This window comes from Cetorhinus maximus, chromosome 27 (genome assembly GCF_964194155.1).
Source record: "Cetorhinus maximus chromosome 27, sCetMax3.hap1.1, whole genome shotgun sequence".
Lineage (NCBI taxonomy): Eukaryota > Metazoa > Chordata > Chondrichthyes > Lamniformes > Cetorhinidae > Cetorhinus > Cetorhinus maximus.
The window spans coordinates 15,908,154-15,932,739 of NC_135905.1; the positions used below are offsets into that span (position 1 = coordinate 15,908,154).

General features: G+C 40.9%; 1 protein-coding gene across 3 annotated transcripts in view; it reads left to right on the forward strand.

Annotated features, from left to right (window-relative positions):
* The window catches only part of LOC144668611 (erlin-1-like), a 34,999-nt gene that overhangs the window by 4,634 nt on the left and 5,779 nt on the right, over positions 1-24,586 (forward strand). Inside the window, exons 1-9 of one of the 3 annotated variants that reach the window (XM_078530800.1) lie at positions 3,414-3,488; positions 9,578-9,695; positions 13,832-13,913; positions 15,993-16,039; positions 17,011-17,072; positions 18,681-18,806; positions 19,556-19,629; positions 20,103-20,161; positions 20,875-20,966. In XM_078530800.1, the coding sequence (XP_078386926.1) occupies positions 13,878-13,913; positions 15,993-16,039; positions 17,011-17,072; positions 18,681-18,806; positions 19,556-19,629; positions 20,103-20,161; positions 20,875-20,966 (496 nt within the window). In that variant the 5' untranslated portion in view covers positions 3,414-3,488; positions 9,578-9,695; positions 13,832-13,877. Of the gene's footprint in view, positions 1-3,365; positions 3,489-9,577; positions 9,696-13,831; positions 13,914-15,992; positions 16,040-17,010; positions 17,073-18,680; positions 18,807-19,555; positions 19,630-20,102; positions 20,162-20,874; positions 20,967-24,586 lie in introns of those variants that run through there. The other 2 variants (XM_078530798.1, XM_078530799.1) reach the window with 2 other exon arrangements.

The window sequence follows — 24,586 nt, forward strand, 5'->3', positions numbered from 1 at the left end:
AATAGGTGGGAAGGCAAGTGGTGAGGATGACAGAGTCTACAGAAGGATGTAGACAGGTTAAGTGAATGGGCAAAAATTTGGCAGATGGAATATAATATGTGAAAATGTAAGATTATGCATTTTAGCAGGAAGAATAGAAGAGCTGAATATTATTTAAATGGCAAAAGACTGCAGAAAGCTACAGCACAGAGGGATTTAGGAGTTCTCATGCATGAATCCCTAAAAGCTAGCATATAAGTTCATCAGGTAATAGGGAAGGCAAATGGAATATTGGCCTTTGTTTCAAAGGGAATGGAGTATAAAAATAGGGAAATCTTGCTGAAACTATGCAAGGCACTAGTTAGACCACACCTAGAATACTGTGAACAATTTTGGTCCCCTTATCTGAGGAAAGATATACTGGCATTGGAGGCAGTCCAGAGAAGCTTCACTAGGTTGATCCCAGGTATGGAGGGATTTTCTTAAGAGGAGAGATCAAGTAGCTTGGGCCTGTACACATCAGGGTTTAGAAGAATGAAACTTATTGAAACTTATGAGATTCTTAGGGGGCTTGACAGGGTAGATGCTGAGAGGTTGTTTCCCCTTCCGGAGAGTCTAAGACCAGAAGGCGTAATCTGAGGATGGGGTCGCACATTTCAGACAGAGATGAGGAGGAATTTCTTCTCTGAGGGCAGTGAATCTGGAATTCTTTTCCACAGAGGGCTGTAGAGGCTTGGTCATTAAATATATTCAAGGCTGACATAGACTGACTTTTAATCAGTAAGGGAATCAAGGGTTATGGGGAAAAGACAGGAAAGTGGAGTTGAGGATTATCAGATCATCCATGATCTCATTGAATGGTGGAGCAGACTCGATGGGCTGAATGGCCTACTTCTGCTCCTACGTCTTATGGTCTTGGAGTGACTATTGCTAAAGCACCAGAAGATAGCATAAAACTAAAAAATGTTATTCTATAATAAACAGGAAATCAAAACCCTAAAGTGAAATTGAGGATCATAATATGCTGAACGTGCTAAAGAGCTACTTCTGGGTTAGGTTCACACACTGGCTTTAATGTCTACACACACAGCAGCTTTGGCATTGCTGCTGCAATGGTGCAAAACGATAGCTGACTCAGAATCAGCTCAATATAATACTAAAAGTATGGAAATAAAAGCCCAGCACCTGGTGAAAATGTCAATGGACAAGCTAAAGAGCAAACAAATGTGTACAACATTAACTTTATATGGCTCTTGGACAGTCCCTGGTTCATGTGCGCAGAACTTTGCCAAGCCATTTTATTTCCCTGTGACACTGAATGTTGATTGCAGGATCTGTAGAGCCACTGTGTACACCTGTGGCATTTTCCATATACCTAAAGTGTATCTCCTGACCAAAGAAATCGAGCAATGTGAAACTCCTGCTCTGATTTGCTACAAGATAATAGCAACCTGGACCTGGAATGCATTGTGATAGGTACTACCTATGAGATAGTCCTTGATTTAAAATAATCATCTATACTCAATTGGAAATTCTCCACACAGTCACTGACAATACTTACAACTTTGTTCCCAGAATGTTTTTTAACATTACTTGCTTCAAATTGACCTTTTTGAGACTACACTAACATGTATGATTTTGATTTCAAAAAAATATTGCAAGTACAATTTATTCCATACTGTACTGGAAAATTAGCAGTACTTTGTTCTTTAGCTATTTCTCAACACTATTTTGCAAGTCCCTCTGTCTTGTGAAAATTGTATAGTCTTTTTAGCCTGTATTACTTGGTTCTTTCTATTTTGTTAACTTTTGATATCATTCGTGAATAAACTGTTGTCCTACATGTAACAGTCCCCAACATGTGACCAGAATTGTTAACTGCTGCTGGAAGACATCGGCCTCAATACATGTTTTAGAAATTTAAATATCAGGGTGTCTGCTATCAGCAAATTAGTGTATTAAGGTAATTAATTAAGCAATGATACTAAGAATGCTCTCCATCAGGTATCATGCCCTAAGAGGGTGTTGCCAACCATGGACTTCCATTGGATTGGTCCATGATTATGCTTGGCAAAGTACTTGGGTGGTTTGGCAATGCCTTCTGCAGTATGGCCGACCAGGAAACTCTCCTGCTGTTAGCTCCTGCCATCAGGCATGTTGGAAAGATTTACAGTCTGATAATCAACCTGTTTGGCCAGGTTATGCACATATCTTCCATGGCCATCAAGCCCTGAAGTGGGACTTGAACCCAGGGCTTCTGGCCCAAAGGTAAAGAGGCAACCACTGCACCTCAAGACCTCCCTGATAATAAGAATGCCTGACTCAACCGAGTTGATGGCCTGTGATTTTAATTTCTGAAGCTGCATCTTGATTGGGGAAAGCAATCCAATATTGTATTTTGAAGTGTGTTTTAAAAGGCCTTTGCTGAATATATAAATGATGTTTGAACTAAGACCAGGCATTTATGTTATAATGTTGGAAATAAATTCTCAACCTTTTAAAAGCAATGTTTGGCACAGTATCTGTACTATTTTTAACTCTTGGGAGAAGTAATGTTTAACTGATTATTGACTGCTACATGTACAATTTCCAGTGTTTCTTCAAATGTAATAGTTTATGGTTTGGTTCAGCATGTAAGAAACCAGTTAAGCCATCTTGACCGAATAGGTTTTACTTTAGTTACTAAGCAACTTGCAGGTAATTTTTACTGCATTGGAATCTTTCTTTTTTTGCTCTCCTCTTCTACCATGTCCATGTTTCACTGTTGACAACAATTATTGTACTTTTGTACTTGAAGATGATTAAGAAACCAGGAAGTTGGGTTTGAAATTGACTACGTGTAACTGGCCAAAACTTTGGATTCCTGAAACTGGATCAGATTCAAAGAAAAAGGGTGGAAATTTTACTTGGCAAAGTTAAAACCTTTTGCAGATGCCTTTTTAGAGTAATCTCAACAATGCTTCAGAAAAAATGCTGGTGCTGCCAAGAAATTGAGAGTTTCAAAAAAATGTCCCCATGTTGAAATGGGGCATAAGTTTAATTTTGATCAGTTTCCAGATGACTAAGCATAAGATTCTGGTGCTTTAATTTATTTTATATTAAAGGTGTTAAATAAGTGCATAAAATTGTCATTTTTAAAAGTATAAATAGGTTTTGCTAAACATTTTGCTAATTAATCAAATGTCAGAATCCTGCTTAAGCTGCTCCGATATTACAAAGTTATGATATAAAATTGCTTCTCCGGCACATGTTCATTTCTGAATATTCCATGCCTTCATCTTTGGAGAAGTAAATCCTAACTTATACATCAGATTATTATTGTGAAATATTTGTTTCAGTCTCGCCTTGCTTCATTATGATCTGCTGTTACATATCCTTTCTTGCAGGTAAGGCGAGATGACCATGACTCATGTTGGAGCAATCGTGGCTGCATTAACTGGAGTGGTAGTTTTCTTCCTTTACTCTTCCATACACAAGATTGAAGAGGGGCATCTCGGCATTTACTACAGGTATTAAAATAATTTTAGTGGAAGCAGACTTGAGGATATGTAGCATATAGATTATAAAATAAAAAAATGTAAGCAGACCAACTTGTCAAAATTTGCTTAGTAAATTTAGATATTTGATAAGCAATTCCAATTTTCCCTCAGAATAGATATTTCAGAATGTATAGTTGATCCCATTGGTGAATTTCAGAAGTGAGAAGTTGATTTATATATAATGGTAGTGTGGGGGTGTGAAGTCTCTTTGTTGGAAATGTGAAACCAAGAAATGGAAAGTGCAGGCGAAAGAACAACTCGGTTGTTATGGAGAGAACAGATAAGTTAATAGTTAGGTTATGTACCCTTTAGAATGTTTTTTCCCTGCCCACCACCATCCAATCCTTGCTCAGAAGCTTTGTTCGTAATAACCATGAAACTTTTTACAGGGATGGTACTTAATGGACTGATTTTCTACATTTTTCCGCTCATCTTTTGAAGGAGAAGAGAAAATGGGTTAGATACACGTGTAGTAAGCCTGTCGGCTTATTTGACATGTTACACCAGTGCACCAGTACAGCTACGCTAACCTTGGTATTTTCCTTGGATGTAGGGCAGTCATTTAATTGAGTAGATTAGATTTCTGGATATCTGTTCTAAAGTAATCATTACAACAGTGTTATGACCCATGCAGTTGGTGAAGCGGAGTTATTTAAAAAATCCCAGAGGGAAACTTTTAAACAACTGTCATAACCAATAATTTTAAATGTTATGTTAAGATGTGACTCTAATTTAAACTCAGGAATCAGACCACTAATTCTTGAGGCTTTACATTAAACTAAATTGTTTTAATTTATACAGGTTAAAATTAATGTAGACATGGCTACAAATTACTACAATCATAACTTCTAATAAATTCCCAAACTCATCTCCATTAAGGCAACAGCAACGTAGACTTAACCAAACGCCAGGCAAAGCATTTTCACCTTACGAATTCAGAATGAGGCTCTTTTCACTGTGGAGCCAGTTGGAGGCTTGCAGCTGCCTTTTGATCTTACATTGCCTCTGCCCTGTACATCTGAAAACTGCTGAAGTTATACCTACCAGCCCGATTGAATATTAATTCTCATTGTATCAACAACCTCTTTGAACTTCACTTTTCAACAATGAAACCCCTTTCGTAGTACCAAATTTATTAGTAATATAAACATAAGGCTTGGTATCTGCCTGCTAGCTAGGTGTCAAGTTTTTACTCCACTTCTTGAATGCTCTCTTCAAAAAATGCAAATGCACGCTATCTCTCTTCCATATCAAAACCAGTACCCATCAAAGCACCCAGACTAGCTGGCTTTAATCCAATTAAGACAGACCCCCAGTCTAAACCTCTATTTTAAAAGAAAAATGTTTTCCAAAATATTACATACGTTAATAGTTTCATGACAACTGTCTTAGAAACTGGCTTAAAATTGTTTACCAACTTGCATTTACTGTGTTCTCTACCAAAAGAGGAGACCAGAATTATTCCCTCATCTTCCTACTCTTGATGGATCCCTTGGCAATCATGATGAAAACTGAATATTTATGACATGCATGTGGAAAAATGCATAGTAATATAGTCATTTGGTCATACAGACTTGAGTATTGCTGGAAAAAAGAGACATGTTGAAGCTTTTTGTTTTGTACTCATCAGGACCAATATAAGACACTGGTTCAGCCTCACCCTTTTTCTCTTATATTGGTATTCTTGTGAAGTGTCCTGATGAGAGCAAGAGGAAAAGCTTCGACGTGTCTCTTTTTTCCAGCAATACGCATAGTGATATATTAGGCACTCATGCTACATTATCAGCCCATCATCTACCTATCCAGAGCCTCCTTAACCCTTGAGAACTTGGTGGCGAACCACTGCAGTCCATCTGGTCTAGGTACACTCAAATGCTGTTAATGAGGGAGTTCCAGGTTTTTGAATCAGTGACATTGAAGGAGCAGTGATATAGTTCCAAGGCAAGATGGTATGTGGCTTGGAAGCTAACTTGCAGGCAGTGGTGTTCCCATGCATCTGCTGCCTTTGGCCTTTTAGGTGCTTGAGGTCGCAGGTTTGGAAGATGCTGTTGAAGGAGGCTTGCAAATTACTGCAGTGCATTTTGTTTGGGGGGAGGTGTGCGCGCGGTGGCGTAGTGATAATCTCTCAGGACTCGTAATCCAGAGGCCCAGGCTAATGGAGACACTGATTCAAATCCCACCACGGCAGATGGTGGAATTTAAATCCAGTTAATAAATCTGGAATCATGAAACCATTGTCGATTGTCATTAAAAAGGAAAACCCATCTGGTTCACTAATGCCCTTTAGGGAAGGAGATCTGCCATCCTCATCCTTACCTGGTTTGGCCTACACGTGACTCCAGACCCACAGCTATGTGGTTGACTCTTAACTGCCCTCTGCAATGGCCTTGGAAGCCAATCAGTTGTATCAAGTTACTACAAAATCTAAAAGGACTGAAACTGAACGGACTACCCTGCATCAGCCAAGGCACTGGAAATGACAATGGCACACTTGGACATATTGACCCTGCAAAACTCTTCTTACTAACAGCTGGGTCTTGTGCCGCAATTGGGAGAGCTATCCTACAGACAAACAGTTTGACATAGCCATACTCTCTGAATCATATCTTATAGATAACATCCCAGACACCACCACACTATCCCTGGGTATGTCCTGTCCCACCGACAAGACAGACCCACCAGAGTGGCAGCACAATGTTATATAGTATTGGGAGAGTTATCCTGGGAGTCCTCAGCATTGACTCTGGACCCTGAAGCCTCGTGGCATCAGATCAAACACAGACAAGGAAACCTCCAGCTGGTTATCACCTGCTGTCATCTTCAGCTGATGGGATCAGTACTCCATGTTGAACACCATCGCAGATACCAGTCTTCAGCCAATTAAATTCACTCCACGTGATGTCAAGAAACGGCTGAAGGCACTGGATACTGCAAAGGCTATGGGCCCTGACAACATTCTGGCAATAGTACCGTAGACTTGTGCTCCAGATCTTGCTGTGTGCCTAACCAAGCTGCCTCAGCACATCTAACCTGGCAATGTGCCCAGTTAAATCCTGTCCACAAAAAGCAGGACAAATCCAACTCTGCCAATGGCTGCCCTTTCAGTCTGCTCTCAATCATCAGCAAAATGATGGAAAGTGTCGTTAACAATGCTATCGAGTGGCATTTACTCAGCAATAACCTGCTTGCAGGCACTTGGTCTGGGTTCCACCAGGGCCACTCAGCTCCTGACCACATTACAGCCTTGGTCCAAACTTGAACAAGAGAGTTGAACTCCTCAAGTGAGGTGAGAGTGACTGCCCTTGACATCAAGGCAGCAAGTGTGGCACCGAGGAGCCCCAGCCAAACTAAAAGTGGGAATCGGGGAAAACTCTCCGTTGGTCAGAGACATACCTAGCACAAAGGAAAGTAGATGTGTTTGTTGGAGGTCTGTCATCTCAGTCCCGGAACATCACTGCAGGAGTTCCTCAGGGTTGTTTCCTAGGCCCAACCACCTCCAGCTGTTTCATCAATGACCTGTCCTACATCATAGGGTCAGAAGTGGGGCTGTTCGCAGATGATTGCACAATGTTTAGCACTAGATGCTGAAGCAGCCCTTGTCTCTATGCAGCAAGACCTGGACAATATAAAGGCTTGGGCTGACAAGTGCCAAGTAGCATTTATACCAGGCAATGGTCATTTCCAATAAGAGAACCTTTGAACCAGCTCCCTTTGACATTCAATGGCATTACCATTGCTAAATTCCCAAATATCAACATCCTGGGGATTACCATTGACTAGAAACTGAACTGGACCTGCCATATAAATGCTGTGGTTACAACAACAGGTCAGAGGCTGGGAATTCAACTTGTAACTCAACTCCAGACTCCCCACAGCCTGTCCACCATCTACAAGGTACAACTCAGGAGTGTGATGGAATACTCTCCGCTTGCTGGGATGAGTGCAGTTCCTCCAACACTCAAGAAGCTTGACACCATCCAGGAGAGAGCAGTCTGCTTGATTGGGACCCCACCCACCACCTTCAGCATACACTGCCTCTGCCATTGATGCACAGTGGCAGCAGTGTGTACCATCTACAAGATGCACTGCACCTGTCAAGCCCACAACCCCTCTCACCTTGGCGGACAAGGGCAGCAGATGCCTTGGAACACCAACACCTGCAAGTTCCACTCCAAGTCACAAACCATTGGAACTATATCGCTGTTCCTTCACTGTTGCTGGGTCAAAATCCTGGAACCCCCTTCCTAACAACACTGGATGTTCCTTCATTATATGGACTGCAGTGGTTTAAGAAGGCAGTAGACCTCCACCTTCACAAGGGCAATAAGACCGGGCAATAAATGCTGGTCTAGCCCACATCCCATGAAGGAATAGTAAAGAAGAGTACTCGAATGGTTGAAATCCTTGAAAGTTGATACGTCGCCAGGGCCAGATGGATTGTTTCCGAGGCTGCTGAAGGAAGTCAGGGAGGAGATAGCAGATGCTCTGAGGATGATTTTCCAATCTTCACTAGATACAGGGGAGGTACCGGAGGACTGGAGAAATGCAAACGTAGTTCCGTTGTTTCAAAAGGGGTTAAAGGAAATGCCAAATAATTATAGGCCAGTTAATCTTACATCGGTGGTGAGCAAATTAGTAGAATCAATCCTGAGCGATAGGATTAACTGTCATGTGGAAAGGCATGGACTAGTCAGGGATGGTCAGCATGGATTTGTTAAAGGAAGGTCTTGCCTCACAAATTTGATTGAATTCTTTGAGGAAGTGACGAGAAGGGTTGATGAAGGTAGTGCAGTGGATGTTGTGTACATGGATTTTAGCAAGGCATTTGACAAGGTCCCACATGGCAGATTGGTCAGGAAAGTAAAAGCCCATGGGATTCAGGGTAATGTGGCAAACTGGATAAATGGTTGGCTTTGTAACAGGAAACAAAGGGTAATGGCTGATGGATGCCCTTGCGAATGGAAAGTTGTCTCAAGTGGTGTTCCACAGGGCTCAGTGTTGGAACCCTTGCTGTTTGTGTTATATATTAATGGTTTGGACGTGAACATGGGGGGCACAATTTGGGAAATTTGCAGATGACGCAAAGATTGGCCGAGTAGTGGATAGTGTAGAGGATAAGCATAATCTCCAAAACGATTTAGATGGCTTGGTGGAGTGGGCGGTAAAGTGGCAGATGGATTTTAACATAGAGAAGTGTGAGGTCATACATTTAGGGAGGTCAAACAGTTACAGGGATTACAAAATAAATGGGAATATACTAAGAGGGGTAGATGAAGTGAGAGATCTTGGCGTACAAGTACACAGGTCCCTGAAGGCAGCAGTTCAAGTAGACAAGGTCGTAAAGAAGGCATATGGAATGCTCTCCTTCATTGGTAGAGGTATAGAATATAAAAGTAAGGATATAATGTTGGAATTGTATAAAACACTGGTGAGGCCACAACTGGAGTATTGTGTGCAGTTCTGGTCACCACATTACAGGAAGGACATAATAGCTCTGGAGAGAGTGCAGAGGAGGTTTACAAGAATGTTGCCAGGGTTAGAAAAGTGTAGCTACGAGGAGAGATTGGATAGGTTGGGGTTATTTTCCTTGGAACAAAGAAGGCTGAGAGGTGACTTGATTGAGGTGTACAAAATTGAGGGAAATAGATAGAGTGGACAGGATAAAATTGTTTCCCTTGATGGAGAATTCTAGAACCAGGGGACATAGATTCAAGATAAGTGGCAGAAAGTGTAGGGGGGACATGAGGAAGAACTTTTTTACACAGAGGGTAGTGGGTGTCTGGAATTCGCTGCCCAAGTTGGTGGTAGAGGCAGAAACTTTAAACTCTTTTAAAAAGTACCTGGATCTGCACCTAAAGTGCTGTAAGCTGCAGGGCTATGGGTCGGGTGCAGGAAGGTGGGATTAGAAAGTGCACCTGGGTGTCCTCGGGCTGGCATGGACAAGATGGGCCGAAGGGCCTCCTTCTGTGCTGTAACTTTTCTATGGTTCTAAAAGATGGTACACGCTGCCACTGTGCTGTTGGTGGACTGGGTGCTGATTGAGGGTTGCTTTGTTCCAGATAATTTCGAGCTTCTGAAATATTATTGGAACTGCACTCATCCAGCAAGTGGAGAGTATTCCATCATGCTCCTGTCTTGTGTCTTGTAGATGGTGGATAGGGTTTGAGGAGTCAGAAGGTGAGTTACTTGCCAGAGAATTCTCAGCCTCTGACCTCTTCTATCCTCAGTATTTATATGCCTAGTCCTATCCTGTTTTTGGTCAGTGGTAACACTAGGTGGGGAATGGCACTAGGTGAATTGTTCGTGCAGAGAGCTGGCACAGACAAGATTGATCAAATGGCTGCTTCCTGTGCTTTAGCAAGTCTGATTCGATGTTGGTGCTAATTTCAGGAATGGTGATGCTATTGAATGTCATGGGGAGATGGTTAGATTCTCCCTTGTTGGAAATGGTCATTGCCTGGAACTTAAGTAGCAAATAACATTCATGCCACTTCAGCTGAGGTCTTGAATATTGTCCTGACAGCTCCTAATTTTGGCAGAAACCCCCCCAGCTGTTAGGAAGGAGGACTTTGCAAGGTCCATAGGGCTGGTGTGCTGTTGCTATTTCTGATGTTTAGATCAGTGCTGGGGGAGTTCTGACTGGTTTTATTCCTTTTCAACTTTTCTGTAGCGGTTTGATGCAAATGAGTGGGCAGTTGAGAGTCAACCACATTGTGGGTGTCTGGAGTCACGTGTAGGCCAGACTGGGTAAGGACAGCAGATCTCCTCCCTGAAGGACATTAATGAACCAGGTGGGGTTTTTTTAACTACCATTTAGATAGGTAGTTTCAAGGTCACTATTAAGACTAGCGCTTTATATTCCAGATTTATTAATTAATTGAATTTAAATTCCACCAGCTGATTTGAACCATTGTCCCCGGAGCATTAACCTGGGCCTTTGGCTTACTACATTATCGCTACGCCAACCCCCCCCTCCACCAAATGCTATATATTTTAAGTCCAAGTGGCAATTTTCTTTTTCATCCCCCCACCCACCAAATAGTTCTTTGCCTTGGAAACTGTTAAGGCCCCATTCAGTTTGTTACAACTAGGGTGGGAGGAGTGTGTGTATGATCCTCACTACTACGCAGACTGTGCCATTAATATAAAAGTTTAATTTTCTCACCAAAATAGCCAATCGTCTATTTCCCCTACTGGTGCCCAGAATGAAAATGTCTTCACCCAGGCTTCTTCCAATAAACTCAGAATGATTGTTTGTTTATTATAACACACGACTTCTTTTCAACAAGTTGCAAGTACTGGTTAGCATGATTGTAATCGGGAAGTAGAACTAACTATCTCTCCTAAATAATTCCCCCAGCGTGCGCGCACAGACACGTGCATGCAGACAAACAAAGGACAAATGGTCTCTCTGCAGAGATGGGCTTTAGAGAATGGGCGTTATAAAATAAAGGATAAAGTTTGCATGGTCTCGATGCTGTCACCCTCATGTGAAGATGGGCTGCTGGTCCCGGTGGATGTCTGGAAGTTCTCATCAACTGGTCTCTGCTTTGCAGGTCCAAATGCAGACTAGCTACACTCAGATGAGGGTTCTCTGGCTACAGGTTGATAGCCACACAATTGCAGGCAACGTAGAGAGAAAGTGCGCCAGTTAGGGTAGCCTTCCTTCCTCAGCTTGTTCCCCAACATGACAGCCTTCAAAGCCAGCAGGTTCAAAACTCAAGGTTTTTCTCTCTGCCGTATGACTTCCAGCAAGTTACTAACCTTTGCTTGTCTTCAAACTTTTTTCCCCGTCAATTAAAGTGATTGAAGTTCAAACAAACAGCCAGATCTTCCTGAAATACCATAAAGGTCAGGTGATTCTTGGAAGAGGCCTGCTTGTTGACAATTCCAAGGTGATCTTTAAAAAAAATCCCAGGTCAACATCCAAATGTACAGATTATGTCAAGTTTTTCCATCTTGTAATAGAAAGCTTCAGTCTTGAGAGAGATGATTCCAACAGTCAATATGAATGAAATATTTGGAAGCATATTAATCATATTACTTATGTGTTTACATTGTTTTTAATATTACAGAGTATAATTCAGATGACTTAAGTGCATGAGTCTGGAAGATTTCTAGGGAATAAATTGTACCCTGAGAAACAGCACAGTTCCTTTTTGTTTCACTTTCCCTTTCTGACAGATTATTTTCTTTAAAGTAAAAAGTTCTTTACATGATATGCCTGGCTTATTGACTGTTGAGAATTGATTATAATGATGGCCAGCAAGTTCTCTGCTGCTTATGGTTGTTGATACTGGCAATGATGTGAGCTGTTGTATAAATCACTCATCCTTTGCATGGCTTTTAAACACAGTTTTATTTATATTTTTGTTATTTGCTCCAGCCCACAAGTTAATTTATGACATTATAAAATGTAATCAGTTGTTTAGATCGAGGGGCATAGAATGTTTTCAGCTGTACTTTAAGCTTATGCATTTTCTTGTGAAATGGATCATTTGCTGATCCATGTGCTTCGTGCATGGGTTTACTCATTGATCCAATATCCTTTTTTAAAATTTTATTACAAAACTATCAACAGGTTTTGTTGGCCTGTCATTATGCTTTCAGAAAGGTTTGCTTCCATGAAGCAGAAAAAATGAAATAGTAACCACACATTGATCTGTAAGAGAAGCTTATCAATCCTTCAACTTTGTTTGTTGTTGAGTTTTTTTTGTCTCCGCTCTGTGCCATAAGGATGATTGGTACCCCCGGGCACAGTGTGTTATGTAGAATTCTTGACTTGGAATTTTACTGAAGCTTCACCTTCAGCCTTTTGCTCGTTCCTTCGATACCTCTGTGGGTTGATGGTTTGGGAATGAGGACCTGAAGAAATGCAAGGAAATGTGGGAGTTCAAAGGCAAAAGAGGAACAAGAGATAATTGAAGGAAATGACAGGAGTTGAGGGGAGGAGTAATGAAAAAAGAGGAAATAAACAAAAAAATGAAGGAGTTTAAGGAAGAAAGACAAGTAAAAATCCAAGTGAACTGGATAAGTGAACAAGGTAATGACAGGTGGATTGGGAGACTGGGGGGAAAAAGAGCACCCAGAGGCAGTAACCACTACCTATAAGAGCTATCCAATCCAGCCCAGTTTGTGGCTTCTGAGTGGCGTGGCTATTTTCGGAGAGAAATTGAAGTGTGGCACCACAGGAAAACTTAAGTGATTGGTGAATATTTTGCTTGGTTATCTTCAAAACTCACGTAATTTATTAGTAATTGTAAGGTTTTATTGGTTGTAAGGTTTACTCGCAGTAGTAAAGGTTAATTGGGAGTAGCAGTGTTAATTTATTAATTAGTTTATAATAAATTTTCACAACAAAGATGGCAGGGCAGGTGATGTGTTGCAATTGCAGAACGTGGGGATTTCTGAACACCAGGATAATCCAGGGCAAACATGCCTGCAGTAAGTGTCTGCGGCTTGAAGAACTTTAGCTCAGAGCCATTGAGCTGGAGGCTGAGCTGCAGACAGTGATCTATCAGGGAGGGGGAAAAGTTACCTGGATGCTTTGTACCAGGAGGCAGTCACACCCCTTAGGGTAGGGATTTCTGATTTGGTCAGTAGTCAGGGACAGGGAGATGTGACTGCGAGTGAGGTAGCTATGGGGACCCAGAAGGTAAAAGTGGAAGAGCCTCAGCCTTTGCAATTGTCCAACAGGTTCGAGGTTCTTGCAACCTGTGTGGATGAAAGTGGTGGTTGTAATGTGGATGAGCAAACTGACCATGGTACAAGTGGGGGAGTTGATAGGACTGTAGCAGTAGTAGGAGACAGTATAGACAGGGGGATAGAAGCTGTTCTTTGCAACCGAGAACGGGAGTCCAGATGACTATGTTGCCTGCTCAGTGCCAGGGTTCGGAACATCCGCTTTGAACTAGAGAGGAACTTGCAGTGGGAGGGAGAGGATCCAGTAGTGGTGGTCTACGTGGCCAACAACGTAGGTAGAACGAGGAAAGAAGTTCTGTATGCAAATAAGTGCCAATCACATTTCAACTAAGTATTTCGAAATCAAGCATGCTACCAACTAAGCCACGGCTGACACATTCAGGGTGAGATGAAGTAAGATTAGAGGAGGCTTCTGTAGAGCATACACCTGTCACGTCAAATGGCATGATTCTGTGCTGTTAATACTTTATAATTTCTCCAAGTTCAGTACACAGTTTTACTGAAATTTAGACAACAACCTGTTGTGTGCTGCATCAATGTGATACCATTTTTTTGTGTGATGCTGTTTGAGTTTATTTTTGCTAAAACATATTTAACTTTCTCCTCTTTAGAGGTGGTGCTTTATTGGCCAGTCCAAGTTCCCCAGGATACCACATCATGATACCATTCATTACATCCTTCAGATCTGTTCAGGTTAGCAATCCTTATTCAAGTTGCCAAATGGTGCAAGGTAGGATGCAGTGTGACTTGTCTGGTTTGCATTCTGTAATAGCTTTGAGAATTGTACTGCTGTTGTGATTTTCTGGAATGCTCTTTTCCTAAATCCTTTTTAGTTTTGACAGTGTTATGAATTGACCTTCGTAGTTATTGGAAATCAGTTTAAGAGACCATTGACAGTGTAGAAACTGTAATGATTAGTCAAAATGCATTTTTTTATTGCCACAGATTTACTTGTCCACTTCAGAATGCATTGATAATGAATATTTCCATATAGCACTGTTTGAATTCAAAGGGACAACTGGGAGAACATAATATTGCAATGGATAGCAATTAGAGGATCTTGTTGGGTCTTTTGAAGGTGGAGAGAAAGATGGAGTTACTGAAGGAAGGAAGCTGTGGAGCCAGCTACTGATGGTGGAGCTGTGGCTTAGGTTTTCTTTTTAATTTCTTCTTGGGATGTGAGCATCATTGTCAAAGCCAGTATTTGTTACCCCACCTGCTGTTGAGGACCAGTGCTTGGCTGTGACTTCATGACTGTTGATTGCCCTTTGGTACATCAGCCAAGTGACCATTCCTTCATCAGCCAGCCTGGACAGTGAGCTATTGGAGTATGGAAGAAAGAGAAAATGAGATCTAGGCCTGTTTTATGTGGTTTTGGGCATGGTATCCAAATACACATTGGGTAGAATTTAATCCAGGTGACAGGCCCTTCCTGGTGGAATTCCCAAGCATACAGGAAAGGGCTGGGCAACCATGATCGTAGCAGCCAGCCATTTTGGGGAAGTGACGTGTGGGGCCCATCCAATTACGTAGCAGGAATGTGCTCTTTTACAGCTCCTTCCTCTCCAATAATGGTGCCTGCAGTCACCTTTCTTAACACTGCTCCTCTACCGCTCACATTTCCAACAAGTTTGTGATCTCCTGGATCTGATTTTAGCCCTTTCACTGGCAGCTGAGCCTTGATTTTAAAGTGCCAATGTATGCCCCTCAGACTGTTCCTCCCCTTCCGATTGTTTTAAAGAAAAAATTCTTTCACAGGACATGGGTATCACTGGCTAGGCCATCATTTTCAAGGGTAATAAAAACGTGGTGGTGAAGGTGAGCCGCCGCCTTTAACTGCTGCAGTCCATGTCTACGCCTCCTCGGACTACAACTTTGCAAACTCTTGCTATCCTCCAGTGGAAGGCAGCTGCCAAATAGCTGACCTACCATCTTGGAGAGGCACCTCACTTCAACACTGCCAGCTTTCATTGGCCAGGGGTCTGATGGCCCATGATCTCTGCTTGTCACTCGCTTAATTCCAAAAGGTGCATTTGGCAGCATTCAGGAGCATGCAAATGATTCTTAACTGTCCACTTAACAATCTTAATTGGTTTCCCACCGCTTTCTTGTCGGTTTGTTGCCTCGCTGCCGACCCACCAGCCACTTAATTCCTCTATTGATTTCCGCCATTGGGATTCAGTCTCTGCCGCTCCCGTGCAATTCTATCATCCCAGCCATGAACGTTACTTCAGCAAATTCTACCCTTTTACTCATATTTGGAGCTTAAAGAAATCTTGAATACTGCAATTAGCATGCCGAGATGGTTGAAAAAAATGACATGCAATTTGTATTGAATATAAATCTGATTATGCTATTGTATATTGCCTGTATATTAATAACATTTGTGCAGATAGGTTTAGTCTGCTTGCAGTAGTTTAAAGCTCTGATTTTTCTGCCTTATGAAGTGATGGAAATACCGTATATTTCCCAGAAAGGGATTAAATTTGAGTGGCTGGGGAGCAGGGAAGAAAGATTTAATTTAAACCCGGGGGATATTTAAATCCATACGTATTGAACAATAAAGACAAATGTTTTCAGTTCATGTGAAACTCTATTGCTTATAGAAGCTAGTCTAGCAGTAAGCACAGGAGATCTAAGTTAATCCGTGCGATGAGGTGCTATAAGTCGTTTCCCACTGAACTATGTATTTTCTCCAGCGCAATACATGAACTTTGATGGTAACAATGGACACTTTTATATTAAAAATACATTTAATTTTTTTTCTTTCAGACAACTTTACAAACAGATGAAGTGAAAAATGTGCCTTGTGGAACGAGGTATGTTACGTTTTTGTTTTATGGGTTGGGTCCTCGTGTGACTACAGTTTTTTTGAATTTATAGAAAAGAGCTGGGAGAAGTTCTTAGATTTAGTAACTTCTTTCAATCATTGGGTTTTTAGTTAAGGTTATATCACTTGGGAATATTATTCACATTTTTGATTTATTTATTGACTGCAATTGTAGTATTTCACTTTGGAGAAATCATTTTGGATAGTTAAGAACTTATGGCACACATTCATATTCGACCCTGAGGCCAGATTAGTGATCTTCTAATCTGCTTGTGCCACTGTCTAATAACTTGCTATGGGTGTTTGTGCATTGGATAAATTAGGGAGAGGAGAGTTTATCAGATTTTCCTGTGTATTATTTGTTTTGTCTGGAAATAGCTTTCACTGTGACTTGCAACATAACTGCATGAGGTTTGTCAGGTGTGAACTGCAGACTTGTTTCTCCAATGTGCAGTCATGTAACCAGCTTTAAATGATTCACGCAGTTTACCTAAGATTAAATGCACTTTTAAATGGCATGGCTTTGGTGGAGCCAATAACTCAACCAAATTTTACCAGTTTGCCCATTAAAAATACACTGAATATTGAATTTTATTTTGAAGTGGTGGAGTGATTGATAACATGGGCATATTAAACAGATTGAAGCTGTGCTTGTGTCCTAAGCATGCTACCCAGGTAGTGTATTATATAATTGTGAAATATGTCCTCACCTTGTTTACTGCTGCAGCTAATCGAGCAAACAGGTGGAACTGGGTTAGGTGTAATGAATCATGACTTATTCGTCCTGTGTGGTTTACCTTACGAGTTTTTTCATGCAGGTGTTTTTTAAAAATATTTTGTGCTTCTTGGTCGACAGAAGGCTTTTTTAGTTATTTTGTTGCAGACCATAACTTTTGAGGCTGTTTTGATGGCTGATCTGTTTTAAGAAATGCTTAACATTTTTGCTTTTTTTCTTTGCAGTGGCGGTGTCATGATCTATTTCGACAGAATAGAGGTGGTAAACAGCCTTGCTCCAAGTGCAGGTCAGCATTTGGTGAGCCCTGTAATTTTTGAGACTTCAGCCACAATGGTTAATTCAGGATTTAACTTGCTTCAGTGTATCCGCTTCCTTATAAAAACAATGACCAACAACATTAAGGCACAACCTGCTATCTAGAACAAGTTATTTCACAAGAACGTAAGATATCGGAGCAGGAATAGGCTGTTTGGCCCTTCAAGCCTGCCCTGCCATTCAGTACGATCGTGGATGAGCTACCTCAACTTCATTTTCTCGTATTATCTGCATATCCTTTAATTCCCATAGTATAAAAAAAACTATTGTCTTTCCTGTTTTTAATACACTTAATGACTTGAGCACCCTAGAGTAGAGAATTCCAAAGATCCACAACCCTTTGAGTGAAAAAAATTCTCCTTGTCTTGGAGCTAAACGGCTGACTCCTTATTCGAGGATGGTGAAACCCTTGTTCCAGACTCCCCAGCCAGGAAAACACCCTCTCAGCATCTTACCTGCCAAACCCCAAATGAGTGAATAAGAAATTGAATTGTTGCCCTCAATTTTTGAAATGAGACTTCAACATAAAATGCCACGGCCTTATTCCCCCAGTGTTTTTAAGCAAGTAACAGGGCTTCATAAATACCTTTTGTTGCTTTCTTCATTTTCAGTGTATACAAGGTTCTAAGGTGACCGGTTTAACTGTTAAAACTGGTGTGGTTTGTTGAGGTGGGCTGAAGTGCGTGCTGGGAGTTTTAACCTGAATCTGACCTGAGTGTGAAATACTGATGACGAATGTGGGAACTGTTCCATTCCTACGATGCTAATGTCTTTTTCCTTAATCAAACTCAATTGTGCAGGTGAAAAAGTATCTCTTAAGGCCAACAGAGGAGCCACTGTAATCATCCCCAAGGGGACTAGGATATTTACACTTTTTGTATTCAGTGCCGCGATATATGATGCCTGAATGTGATTTGCCATTTCATGGCATTTTCTATCTTTACTGTCGCCTTTTTAAAGATTTATTAATTGATACCCTTAGGTCTTTTCCTGTGTTCTTTATTTCCCAAAATGTACTACAATTTACTCTGAAATAGAAGTTGCTTTATTCGGAGTATTAGAGAAAATGTTTATCCACAAATTCCTACTTGCTGTGTTACTGAATACCGATTATTGGATAATGCAAACGTTTTTAGTACAAAAAGCAACTTTGAATTATCAAGCACAAACTGTACTTACGTTTGTGTACATTGAACTGTATCTGCCAGCGATGACCTGCTCTGCTACAACAGCAAAAAGCAAAATGCTGGAAGTGCTCAGCAGGTCTGTGGAAAGGGAAACTGAGTTAAGTTTTCAGGTCTGTTCTGATTAAAAGGTCACAAGACCTGAAACATTAACTCTTGTTTCTCTCTCCACAGATGCTGTCAGACATGCTGATATACTCTGCTAATGTGTTTTGTGCCTTCCTGTATTATACCTTACAGTTTGTCATACCTCCTATATTGATGACAAATTTCTATATCATTCCTCTTATCTGAATAATTTGGATGTAGATATCTGTGGATTCCATGATTCTAATTTGCAAAATCACGATTATTGAACAAATGTAACAATAACACATTTCTCTTGCTTCCTTCAGTGTATGATATTGCTAAGAACTACACAGCTGACTATGACAAGACTTTGATTTTCAACAAAATTCACCATGAGCTGAACCAGTTTTGTAGTGTGCACACCTTACAGGAGGTCTACATTGAATTATTTGGTGAGGGTTTATTAATCTTAATTTGAAGAGACCTTTAATTGTAATGGAAGGTTGCTATTCGCTTATGAAACCTTTCAATCATTTGTTCCATTTACTGACATTGTTTAAAATCAGCCAAAAGTTGTAAATATGCACTATTAAACATAATACTGTAATGTGTTAATCCAAGTGAACAAGTGTTCACTTGAATGTAAACAAAAAAGTTGCACGTAGTCATTTGAAAAGGTGAAAAGCTAGAATTATTTAGTTAACTGTAATTGTAATTCTAGATGAAAAGCGATTTAATTTCTCTTGGCATGATGAGGAACCCCAGTTTGTGGAATTGCTTTTGATAGTCTTATTTTAAGCAAAATGCTTTAGATTGGAAGAGCAGATGATGGAGTGTAAAATACTAAATATTACTCAACCTATCTGGTTTTCATTTAACCTGCACAGCATTCTTTTGCTGAGAGGGCAGGTTGGGGACCTGATCATAGACCTTTGCCACCGAGGGGGTCACAAATGGGTGTGAGAGCAGCGCATGGGTGATGTGGCTGCAAATTTCACTCTGTCATGTGGAATACTGAACCTCTGCTATTGTACAGTACATGGAAGCAGCGATTGTGGGACAACAATGTTTAAAATTAGAAATTTTATCTTGGATTAATTGGCATTTTGAATAATAAAATGATTTAATATGGCACATGACTACATGCATACATGTTTCAGCCTTGTTTGTATTCATACATTTTGTCTTGTTTATGCTCTAGATCAAATAGATGAGAACTTAAAATTGGCTTTACAAAAAGACTTAACCGTTATGGCACCAGGCCTTACAATACAAGTAAGTGAAAAAATTTTTGACTTTACAATACCTTTTCAAGGTCTATAGGATGTGCCCTTTGCATATACTCATCAATTGCAGAGAGCCCATGCAATTTTCCTTAGGCACTTTCTAAACCTTGTTCTTATTTTCAGTTCCTTCACTTGAACTGAATTCTAACTGAAACTTGATGTGGTTCTTTCTGTATCCAAAGTTTTATACTGTCAGATGGTCTAATAAAGAAAATAGTTGGACGAAGGAGCATGTTGAATAGTGTGGTATTTTAAATGTTCAGTCTTTCCTGAAAGACAACATTTGGAAGGTTTTGTCCCTTGCAATATAATGAGATATGTGGAAGTTTCGCTACTTAAGTTCAGGGGAATTGGTCAATTTAACATGCTGAAGTCTTGAGGAATTTTTTGTACCATTGAAATGACTGTCTCTGTTGAAAGGTCTATTTTCTTAGTAACTGTGCTTTTCTTGCGAACCAACAGGCTGTTCGAGTTACAAAACCTAAAATTCCAGAGGCAATTAGAAGAAATTTTGAACTTATGTAAGTTGATTGCTTCGCAATCTTGTGCAATATTAGATCAACTCTTCAATATTTGTTGCTTTAGGAATGAGAGTTTTAAACAAAAGTCCACGTAGAAGCAATGCTTTGCTGTAGAAGATTGTACATTGTAGTTGTTAAGCTCAGCTTTTTAAATCAAGTTCATCCTACTCTCATTGTCTTTACTTATGTACTTCCATCTATATTCCATGATCTTTGTACACTTATCAGTTTTTATCAAGTAATTCTGTGGCCCAGGAGGAGTTGCTGTTGTTTAAAACAAGCATAAGACCAAAACATACCTTCTATAGCTGAACTATTGATAAGCTAGTCTCTAAATACATATGAGTGTAATCAATGCATTTGACCTCAAAACCAAGCTATTTGTGACCTCTGCGATAAGTCCCACTGTTGGCAAATTTCTGCGCATTTTTAACCTTGGGACTTAATACAAAATGGATTACCATTTGCTCTTGATCTCTTAAATTCTGTGTCAACACAAATATGCACATGCACACAGATGTATACATACACACACACCAATGGGTTTAAAAATCGTAGTAATTCATTTCCAACCTTTGGAATTTCTTGTTTGACCCCCAAAACTTGTGTATTGGATTTTCACTTGGGAGGCCTAGCAGTTATTACAGCACACAATATTTGTGGCTTCTTGGTGAGCATCTTAGCCTTGTCATTTTCTATACTGTTTATTTCAGGGAAGCAGAGAAGACACAGTTGCTTATTTCTACACAGAGGCAAAAGGTTGTAGAACAAGAGGCTGAAACTGAAAGAAAACGAGCTATTATTGGTATGTGTGCCAATTTGGAGAACCTCTTGCTTGAGTTGAAAATTTAACACCTGCCTGTGTGGTGGCAATCCCAGCTGCTGTTGACTTTGTGGTGTTGCTTTTGCTCTGCTCCTGTGGAATTACAATACCCAGAGTACACAAGTGGAATCCATATCATAACAGTCAAGTGTGTGTGTGTGATGTATAATGGGAATTTGCTGTTTTACCTTATTTGAGTTGAGTATGGCAGGAAAAATAAAACTTGTTCATAAGACCATAAGGCATAGGAGCAGAAATTAGGCCATTTGGCCCATCGAGTCTGGTCCGCCATTCAAACATGGCTGATAAGTTTCTCAACCCCATTCTCCCGCCCTCTCCCCGTAACCTTTGATCCCCATACCAATCAAGAACCTATCTATCTCGGTCCTAAATACACTCAATGACCTGGCCTCCACAGCCTTCTGTGGCAATGAATTCCATAGATTCACCACTCTCTGGCTAAAGAAGTTTCTCCTCATCTCTGTTCTAAAAGGTCTTCCTTTTACTCTGAGGCTGTGCCCTCGGGTCCTAGTCTCTCCTACTAATGGAAACATCTTCCCCACGTCCACCCTATCCAGGCCTCTCAGTATTCTGTAAGTTTCAATCAGATCCCCCCTCATCCTTCTAAACTCCATCGAGTATAGACCCAGAGTCCTCAAACGATCCTCATGTGTTAAGCCTTTCATTCCTGGGATCATTCTCGTGAACCTCCTCTGCACCCTCTCCAGGGCCAGCACATCCTTCCTGAGATACGGGGCCCAAAATTGCTCACAATATTCTAAATGTGGTCTAACCATAGCCTTAAAGCCTCAGCAGCACGTCCCTGCTTTTATATTCTAGTCCTCTCGAAATAAATGCCAACATTGCATTTGCCTTCCTAACTACCGCATCAACCTGCAAGTTAACCTTAAGAGAATCCTGGACTAGGACTCCCAAGTCCCTTTGCACTCCAGATTTCTGAATTCTCTCCCCATTTATAAAATAGTCTATGCCTCTATTCTTCCTACCAAAGTGCATGACCTCACACTTGCCCACATTGTATTCCATCTGCCACTTCTTTGCCCATTCTCCTAACCTGTCCAAATCCTTCTGCAGCCTCCCCACCTCCTCAATATTACCTGTCACTCCACCTATCTTTGTATCATCTGCAAACAGGATGCCCTCAGTTCCTTCATCTAGCTCATTAATGTATAAAGTGAAAAGTTGTGGTCCCAACACTGACCCCTGCGGAACTCCACTAGTTACCGGCCGCCATCCTGAGAAGGACCCCTTATCCCTACTCTCTGCCTCCTGCCAGACAGCCAATCTTCTATCCATGCTAGTACCTTGCCTCTAACACCATGGGCTCTTATCTTACTGAGCAGCCTCCTGTGAGGCACCTTGTCAAAGGCCTTCTGGAAGTCCAAGTAGATAACATCCATTGGCTCTCCTTTGTCTAACCTACTCGTTACCTCCTCAAAGAATTCTAACAGATTTGTCAGGCATGACCTCCCCTTGATGAAACCATGCTGACTTTGCCCGATTTTACCATGCACTTCCAAGTATTCTGAAATCTCATCCTTAATAATGGACTCTAAAATCTTACCAACGACTGAGGTCAGGCTAATCGGCCTGTAATTTCCCGTCTTTTGCCTCACTCCCTTCTTAAACAGGGGGCTTACGTTAGCGATTTTCTAGTCCTCTGGGACCCTCCCTGACTCCAGTGATTCCTGAAAGATCACCACTAATGCCTCCACTATCTCTTCAGCTATCTCCTTCAGAACTCTGGGGTGTAATCCATCTGGTCCAGGTGATTTATCCACCTTCAGACCTTTCAGTTTTTCTAGCACCTTCTCCTTGGTAATGGCCACCATACTCACCTCTGCCCCCCGACTCTCTTGAACTTTGGGGATGTTACTCGTGTCTTCCACCATGAAGACTGATGCAAAGTACCTATTCAGTTCCTCCGCCATTTCTTTGTTCCCCACTACTACTTCTCCAGCGTCATTTTCCAGCGGCCCAATGTCCACTTTTGCCTCTCTCTTACCCTTTATATATCTAAAAAAACTCATGCAATATTCTTTTATATTACTGGCTAGTTTACCCTCATATTTAATCTTCTTCCTCCTTATTTCTTTTTTAGTTGTCCTCTGTTGGTTTTTGTAGGCTTCCCAACCCCCTGGTTTTCCACTGCTCTTCGCCGCATTGTATGTTCAATTAAGTTTGGCTCATTAAATACAAGCTCAGAGCTTATTGTGGGGTTGTGGTAAAGTTTCTGGTGTTGCTGGGGGTACTGTTGCTTCAAAGTGCCAGGAAGGGTGGTGGGCAGGCAGTGAAATAATCTTTTGAGGCATCTCACCAGGTACGACATCTAGCCAGGTAAGCCCAGACCTTGATGAATGAGCAAGGAGGAAATCTCTCAATCATGCAAATAACTCTGAAAAAGTAGTGAGGGTCTGGAGAGTGAAGAATAAACTAAGTTCTTGGATCTTCACATACTGAAAAAATGTTGTGGGAAGATGAACAAAATGTCATTTTAAATTTGAAATAGGCTCAAGTCATTAAGCCAAAGGTTTATTAATGCGCAATATCTAACTCACCTTGAGATTTCAGTCCTTCCAGATGTGTATTTTTTTTTTACATCTCATCAGCTCATGATGTGAAAGATCCTTTGAACAAAAGTTCAGTAGCAATAGTGTGAAATTTTATTTTTATATTTATTGCTTTCCATGTACAAGGATCACATTGAGTTGGTATTTTCTTCAGCAGCAGCAACAATTTTTGTCTGGGACTGATGAGTTGTAACTGAAAAGGCCTCAAGATGTCTTTTTATTGTCCACTATAGCTCAGCCATAAGCTTCCTTCCTTGCTGGAGGATTATTTCAGGCTGTCACGTCAGCGTCAGCTCTTTGAAAGAGGTATCTGGTTAGTCCCACTCCATTACTCGCTCCCCTTGGCCCTGCAATTTTCTTTCAAATAGTGTGTTTCTTGCCTCCAATGAGATCTATAGTCCTTTTTCAGCTCCGTTTCCTTTGTAATTGTTGCTAGTTTTATTAAATGCAACTTTTTAAGTCTGTAAGGAAACTGATACATGAAAAGGAGTTTTGACAATGGTGGCAGTACCCACAGTGGAACCTTTATGGGATCTGAAAAAGGTATACAACAAATTATATTGTAACAACCAACAAACATTTATCTCCTGCAACATCAGCGATCTGAAAATAATCCTGTTAGTTTTATTCTCTGGTAACCTCAATGTAGCAAAGTTACTTCACTGAAGTCACCTTGTTTTTGTTGTATAGAAAGGGGGCATGTTTCCCATAAGACTTAGGCTTCTGAGCCTTACAGGCACAATGAGTAATGAAAGGTTTGAGTGAAATGTCGTTGAATGTCAAGGGGAGATGGTTAAATTCTCTCTCGTTGGAGATAGTCATTGCCTGGCACTTGTGTGGCACAAATGTTTCAGGCTTGGGCTGATAAGTGACCAGTATGTTGTCCAGGTCTTGCTGCATATTGACACTGATTGCTGAGGATCTGAGGAACCGCAAATGGTACTGAATACAGTGCAATTATCAGCAAACATCTCCAGTTCGATCAAATGATGGAGGGAAGGTCATTAAAGC